Source organism: Linepithema humile, chromosome 7 (genome assembly GCF_040581485.1).
Source record: "Linepithema humile isolate Giens D197 chromosome 7, Lhum_UNIL_v1.0, whole genome shotgun sequence".
NCBI classification, from domain to species: domain Eukaryota; kingdom Metazoa; phylum Arthropoda; class Insecta; order Hymenoptera; family Formicidae; genus Linepithema; species Linepithema humile.
The window spans coordinates 4,978-13,049 of record NC_090134.1 but is presented as its reverse complement, the minus strand read 5'-3'; the positions used below and the strand labels follow the sequence as shown (position 1 = coordinate 13,049).

The 8,072-nt window shown below is 41.4% G+C and overlaps 1 protein-coding gene across 1 annotated transcript; it reads right to left on the bottom strand.

Annotated features, from left to right (window-relative positions):
* Positions 1–53: 53 nt before the first annotated feature.
* Positions 54–7,849, bottom strand: Mcr (macroglobulin complement-related). The gene is made up of 6 exons (XM_012378012.2): positions 7,650–7,849; positions 7,019–7,199; positions 2,873–6,902; positions 2,571–2,764; positions 2,213–2,493; positions 54–2,119 (listed from the first exon to the last, which is right to left on the bottom strand). Exons 2-6 carry the CDS (start codon positions 7,192–7,194, stop codon positions 1,917–1,919), a joined length of 4,884 nt encoding a protein of 1,627 aa, XP_012233435.2. The 5' UTR covers positions 7,195–7,199; positions 7,650–7,849; the 3' UTR covers positions 54–1,916.
* Positions 7,850–8,072: the final 223 nt, after the last annotated feature.

Genomic DNA, 8,072 nt, shown 5'->3' with positions numbered 1-8,072 from the left:
TTCCGAGTTGGAAATTGGAAAAGGAAAAGCATGTTAAGTTACATCTGAAATAATACATTTGTATCGTTTATTTATTTGTATAAAGATTACAAAACTTAAAAATATATATCCAACGTGTGTTAAATGTTGATTTCGTTAATATTTAAAAAGAAGGCTTATCGCGCGATAGATCGCACAATCTTCGAATGGAATCACCTCGAAGATTTCGACGATTCGTTGCTAAAGTACTTTATTATTCGTATTGTGAAGCAGACTTCTTCGTGGACGGTATTTCGATACTATTTGAACACACGAATGCATTTTAAGGGTCCATTATTAGTAGAATCTGTATTATGTGTAATAAATATCATTTTAGAAGATATGTGAAAAGTTGCCGTATAAATTTTTATAATTTCAAGTCCAAAAACAGACCCTTAAAGCACCAGTGGCGCATGACTGATTATATTAACTTATGCTTATATTAGTTATAGCTTAAGATAAGCCATATACATATTTATTATGTGCTATATGTTATTAAAATAGATCTTTGATGTTCGTTTAAAACAAATACATATTTATACACGTGAACGTATATCTCTTGAGGCACTAATTATTGGGACGGCATAAAATCCACGCAAGTATGTATAAACAGGACGGTATCAATGTCACTTGCTCGATTTTGAATCGAGCTGGAATACAATTATGCATTCTCCTATTCTAATATTTACATTTTTACCGATCACATTAACGTTTCGCAAAACATCTTGTTTGTCTTGTATGTTTCATTGCTTTTCATATTCAAGGCTCAAAGTAATATATAAAACAGGAGTTAGCTCCAAAATAACGAATGTTAAACACTACGAAGGCACAAAAATGTAAAAAATAAATTCACGAATATAATAAAAAATATTTTTAAAAAATTACCTTTAAAAATTATTAAACAGCTTCGAAAGGAAGCGATTTACGATTGCTAAATGATTAAAAATTCAAAACTAATATGTAAAAACTATATGCTCTTTCTTGCTGTATGATCTTTTAATCGCTACGAACACTTTTGCCGTAATTATTTTGGTAATAATAATTAATAGCATAGCTGACGAAAATCGCTGGCTATGACTATTACACCTGATTTGTACTTGAGATGCTTTGCCTCCAAGAGTACAATGCCCTAATTATGTAAAAGAAAGAAAAACAATTTCATGCATTCTAAGAATAAAAAAACAGGACGGATGATACATTTATAAAAATTAATAATCATTAATCTAATCAAATCATGGACGTTGTAAAACGTCCAAAATTACGCTAATACTCTCAAAACCAATTACTTTCGATCGCGCAGTCTTATTATGACGTGATGAGTTTTGTGCGCTTTATATTCAGAAGTAAATATACTATACCTTTTATCACTATTATACAAGCCTTTCCAGGCAGATAATAAAACATTAATTGTTCTTACTTCACTGTTGACGGTATGATCTTTTACAGTATTGTCTAACTAACGTAAAATGAAAGTTCGTAAAAACGAATTATATAAATAAAAGTAACGCGAGATTCTAATTGTGTGAAATATATATTGTATAGTAAAAGAAAAAATTATCAGCACGAATATTGCACAAAAATAATCAAAATAGTTAAAAATATTTTTCATGAAAAAAATAAATTTATAGTCATAATTATTTCGTAATGATGATCATTTTGTGTAGTTTAATTTGTTTTTACGACGTTATTGTTTTCTAACCACACATATATATCATTTTTGGAAGATTATATAAAAAAAAGATTCTTTAGATATTTAGAAATGAGATTCTCGTGGACATGTACATGTATATACTGTGTTTTGATCATCGTAGCGTTCCATATGTTTGGGCTACATTGGCAGAGGCAAAATGGCAATGAAAATGAAAAAGTTCGAATACTTTCACCTTTGCATATTACTGTTAGCCGTCGTTGAATTGTTGCGTTCGGAAATACCTTGTTATCGTGACGACAAGCGACGCGATAAGCAGGAAACCTGCCGGCGTGGCTAAAAGCGTGGCGGCATTGTAAATTGGGCAGTAGGGACATTGCGAGCTACCGCAAACCTCGCATATATTTAAGGTGTACGTAGGCAGTGCGTCAAATATAGATTCGTTGAATCGTTCTGCAATGAAAGCATCGAATAATATGAATTAATGAAAATAAGCAATGTTAAATATAATAGTATTTATAGTAAAAATTAATATAATTAAAGTACCTGGCGCATAGTAATCGTAAACGCGAATGGGGAGATATCGCGACATATTCGCGACTGGATACCAACGTTCCACGGTGAAGTTTACGCACGTCTCTTCGCTATCGAGATAATCGAAGTAGAAGAGCACTTTTCTCTCCAAGAAACGCGCTCTCTGGAGATTCCTTACTTGTTTCGACAAGATGTACTTATCCAGATTTTGCTGCTGAATTATGTAGCCGGTCGGTATGGCTACATCCAACACAGCCATACCGGAACGCGAAGATTCTTCGATATTCGTCCATCTATGGGAGAGAGGAAAAAAAAAACATTTATTTCCACAGGTGTGAAGATAATAGTGAAATAATTGTAATGATCTCACCTTTGACAACTAAGATACGAGATATGAGACTGATTTCTGCCGTGGAAATTCGCTCTGGTGTACAGATCGAAAGCTTGTACAGGTGGCTGCGTTTGGAATTTCTTTACGTCCACATTATACTGCACATGCATCTGCAGAATGGCGTAGCCCGCGCCTTTTGCCTGAACTTTCACTGTTCCCCATGCTTCTGGTATCTAAAAAGATAATCATACAATTAAATTAAAGGATTATGTATATGCAGCATATCGTGAAATCCAATCCAATCAAAACACTAAGAATATATCAAATTATATATTACGTACCTCAATAGTTTGAAGCTTCGCTAGATTCTTGTTGTTTACAAACAGTCTCTTTCTCTGTTCCGGCAAAGAGGTAGCTTCTATCGTGACTTCGAGCTCACTGACGTCTCTGATCCTCGTTTTCACGGTGTGGTCCATCAGCGCTGTCATCGCCCAAACGGTATCCTGAGTGGTCGCCCATCCGCCATGCGTTAATCTCTGCGCGTTTAGCCACTTCACTATCGGCACTGTATCAACTTCCTGCCGGGCGACGTACACGAGCAGTCCATATGCGGTTGCCTCTATGTTTTCCGAGTCGTACTTGTAGGGTAAACGCGGTAACCGGAAAGGCTTCTGATTCTCGATTTTCTCCGGGGGTAGCCCCACCTTTTCTCTACCCCAGTATAAATATTCACCCTCTTTCTGCAAGTGTTTCTGCAGAATGCTAAAGGCTTGCTCGGCAGTTGAGGCTTTCGCTACTAAGAGCGCATACGCCACTATCGCTACTTCGTAGGGCTTGCCGCGCTCCTCCAGTAGTCTCATGTTTCTTTCCAGCCATTTGATAGCGCTGGCCGCGCTCAGAGCTACCTCAGAACCCAGGCCGCCGGTGAGATCTTTAACGCTCGCCAACGTGATGAGTACGTGAGCGGTGAGACTAATGTTTCGATTGGCGACCGTGTCATATTCGTAGTTCAACGAGCTGTTCATCTTTCGATTCGGCAGCCAGGTCACCTCGTAGAATGAGCCTTCCGGCGTCTGATGTTTCAATATCCAGGAAACTGCCTGTGCGATAACCTCAGGATCGATGTATAGATAGTTTTCCCATTCGTAGAAGCTGGCTTCTTGGAAAATTCGCGCGCAGAATGCCGTCAACCAAACGCTCGGCGACGACTGGTTCCAATCGGTACGGAAGAAGCTGAAGGATCCGTCTGGGTTCATGAACGACAACTGCCGCTGATAGCCGATGTTCATATAGTAGAAACTCTCCCTCTCTTGCGTGCGATTACGCTGATTGATCTGACGCATAAACAGAGTGTTGTACATGTTCGCGGCAAAGCTGAACATGTTTTGCTCGGCGCAGTCCATCGGCAGGTTTATAAGACTTGTCGCGTTCACCGGCATCGTCGGGAAGTTCGGTCCCACCACATCGCCAACTAAGCTGAGAGTTGCCTTGTTGGATCCGAATACGTAGTAACGATTCTCGTCGTACGGTATGATCGGCGTCTCAGTGATGTTTACATGCAAGTACCGGACCACGTAGGAACGCGTGCTGAGATCCAGTAGGAGCGATTCGTGCCGGTGCTGCGGCAACCCGTCAGACTCGACGTGCAGAATGCGCGTCACGGAGTCTTTGCCGATGAGAGTGTTCGCGTAGATGTGGATCTTGATGTCGCCGAGTTTCACTGGCACAATAGGCAAATAAACGATGCTAACGTCCTGGGAACGGATCCAAATAAAGAACTGGTGTTCGCCGAAGGAGGTGCGCGGCGAATACGATTGCACGATGCCGTTATCCTCGACGTGGACGAATTTGTAGTCTTTGGAGTCAGTCAGCACCACTGTTGCCTCAATGTCGTAGCGCATATAGTTGAAGACAGACACGCGAATGCCGATCTGTTCGCCTTGCTTGCTGTGAGTCGGCATCTCCACGTTGATATAGAATGGTAGAATCGCAGTATAATCGAGCGCCCTCGGCAACATGCCGAAGCCGATGCTGGGCGACACACTGAACGCAGTGACCATCCAGTGGACCGGTCTTCGCGGCACGTCTATGTTGAAGATCTGCCGACCGTGCGGGCCGATATTGATGTCCTTCCACAGCCAGACGTTCTCGTAGTGCCGCTGGATCCGGTTGAAACGCCACTTGCGGAATTGCGCGATGTCGGTCGCATTTCGTTCAGTGCATCGCGTCTCGTCCGTCCCGTCCTCGCAGTCGAACACACCGTCGCATCTTTTCTCCATCCGGTAGCACCGACCGGTTAGACACTCGCCGTATCCCTGTGTGCGATTGCAGAGTTCGGACCGTCGATGTATCACGGCGTCTGTGAAGACGACTAGGCCGATGTAATCGAACGTGCGATTGACGTCGATGCCGAAGGTCGACGACGGGAAGTACACAATCTCATCCGGATCGCCGTTGTGATACTGCCAAGTGTGCGAGTGCGTGCCGTTGGTCTCCTCATCGAAATGCGCCATCTTCGTAATCACGTTTGCGTACGATAACTCGTTACCCGCCTGCATTGTGTAGAACGATCGATCGATGCCCGACAGAGCGACGTAAGCACCGGGCTCGCCATAAATGGCCACCTCGACGCGCTTGTTCGTTCTCGACTTCATGTTGTTGATGAACACGGTGAAATTGTTACGCGAGATGCCGTTCACCGGGAACGTCAGCGAGTCCGCCACGACGTCGCCGTAACGACCAACGTAGTACACTACTGCCGTTGCAACTGGAGCCATCTCGGGACTCAGAGGTATCGCGAAGGTTCTTATGCTGTTCTGCATGTGTTCCTCTCCAGCCAGGAGTATTATACCCTTGGCCATGATAATGTAGTTAAAGGTTTCAATATAGAAATTGGTTTGCACATGGAATACCATGTATTCGCCAACCTTGGCCTTCTCCGTGGACGTTGATACCTTAATGTGTTTCATATTCGGAGACTCGTGAGCAAGCAACAGCAGTTCGGTCTGCGTCCTGTGACCCTCGCCATCGATAAAATAAGCGGTGAGCTTCATAGAAGCGACGTCGTTCAACACCTGATTTGCGATATCGTTATTCTCCAATTTGAACTGTTTTCTGAGATCCATCTTTACGGTCCACACGTCTTTGCGCTCCGGTGAGTGCAACGGACGCTGAATATCGATGTTACGACGTCCGCCAGCTCGCATATCAACCTCCGCGTGAATCTCCAGGAGTGCGTCTCGGAGCTGCCTGGGTCGCAGCGGCGAGTTGTCGTGGAAGGATGCGACCAAATTTAGCGTGAATGGCATTCCTGGCTTGAATACCTGCGGACTGCCACCGAGGAAACGAATCTTCGTAGTGGAGTTGAAAATTCTCGCTGTGGAATAGCCGACGACCACTTCGTCCAGAAATCTCTCACCTACCGTTGCGACCACGGTGACCTCCATCGCCTCCATGGACGGAGCAAAGTTGAATAATTCGTGCATAGAGTATTGGAAGTGATAAGTTCCGTTGAAGAACCTCAGCACCGGCTCTCTGCTGAACCAGTTGAGAGGTTTAAACCACGATGGATAAATTTCGTTGAAATCGAAAAATCTTTCTATCGGCTCGATCGCCACGTTAGGATTATATCCTCTTTCCAGCGGCTTGAAGATGGCTTTCAGAGTCAGATTACCCTTCACCGGTGCACCCGAGGTGTAATTCGCCTGGACGATGCCATAAATATAAGGATCGTTGTTAAAGAAAAACGCTGGCATTGTGACATTAACCTCAAAACGTGTTTGATAATACTCTTCCACCAGGAATTTCTTCTCCTCCACTTGATTCTGCGCTATTACTTGCACGATCCATTCTCCAAAAAGCGGTTGGTTGGACAGTTGATACGACAGCGATACTGTGCCTAGATTACTTTGTCTGCTGAGCCATCTTCTCATAATTCTTCTGTTCGGATCCAACATGTATATATCCACAGGGTTGTTGTAAGCCTTCAATTCTGTGTCTATCGGGATCGTTCTAAATCGCACTGTATCACCCTGCATATACACAGGTTTGTCTAATTGTATAAAAATAGTCATGGAACGTTGCGAGAATATCAAATTAGTCTCATTCAAGAACGCTTGGCCACCCTCAAGATTGTTATACAATCCCTCTATTCGTAGTTTATAGTGACCACCCACAGAAGTCGATGGCATGCGCATCATTAAAGTTTCCGGTATGCCTTCTTTTACTTCTTGAAAATCTGCTGCAATTTCCACACCATTGCGTTGAATAGATGTACGCACTGTCATAGGTAACAAACTCTGTAGAATGTTCACAGCAACTCGATACACCTGACCTGGTCGAACCATGCGAGATGCAACTATAAAGTACGTGCTGCAAATAAATAAAAAATGTTATCAAAATTAGAATGTATTTTACATCAAACATTTCAATGGTTTTATCGGGAAATTATAATTTTCTGATTAAGCTCTCAAAATACTAATACTAACGATTCCTTAATTATAACATTATCATTTTGTCCTGGATTTCGAAATCCAAAACCTCCTATATTCTGATCCTGATCATCGTAACGATTCCATGGAAGTCTAGGAGTCGACTCCGTTATTTCTGAAGTAAACTGGCCATCTCCACAGACCAGAAATAATAAAAAAACCCAGATCAACATTTTATCTGAAATATAATTTATCATTCATTTATTTTTCACAAGAAACACTCAAAATATGTTTTTCACTATCTTAAATGTATTGTAAAACATTAGAACACAAATATATGCATAAAAATCAATATAGGTATTACAATACAATAGCAACAATTAAGACGTTATTTGATTTCGATCAATTGTGTTTCATAGTCCTTTTAAAAATTGTATATCTATATCATAATTAGATTTAATTTGATATATATTTGTCACTGTATCAATCGACACTATTAGTAATATATGTAATTTGTTAATTAGTTTTACGTAGAAATCAATAAATTACAGTTTTAGTCATTGTACATTCAACTCATTAATAATAATGTAATAAGATGTACCGAAAGCGAAATAATTGTCGCGGGGTTAGAAGTGCAAACGGTCAACGCCCAAACATACATTCCTTGAATCGCGTCATCGATGCTTACCTTAAAATTGCGACTTTCCAACTTCGAATCTATGAATTAATGAGTGCTGAATGCAACGAGCATTACCGCGATCATATACTTATTAGAAAGTTAAAAAAATCCGTCAAACACATTAAGTACGCGCATCGTTTGGAAATTTGCGAGCGAAAGGAGTGGCCCGTTACAAACTTATGTTCTGTCATTGGTAATAAATGCGCAACCATGATAGGAATGTCACACGAGAAACAGAAAAGATCGTTGCGCCATCTCTCATCTGCGAGTAGCATGTAGTCAGATGATGCATCGTGATTGCAGGTTCATTCTAGAGATGAGCGATACAACCTGAAAGTATCGATACATCATATCGATACGTATCGTGGATGAAAATATCGATACACAAAATATATCGAATGTCCCGTATCGATATCATCAATATCGATACTT

Excerpts from the sequence above, each read along its gene's own strand:
- Mcr (XM_012378012.2), bottom strand. The coding sequence starts at position 7,194 with ATGTTGATCTGGGTTTTTTTATTATTTCTGGTCTGTGGAGATGGCCAG. Across the intron at positions 6,903-7,018 it reads AATGTTATAATTAAGGAATC|CACGTACTTTATAGTTGCAT; the intron begins GTTAGTATTAGT and ends ATTTATTTGCAG. Across the intron at positions 2,765-2,872 it reads CGAAGCTTCAAACTATTGAG|ATACCAGAAGCATGGGGAAC; the intron begins GTACGTAATATA and ends TTATCTTTTTAG.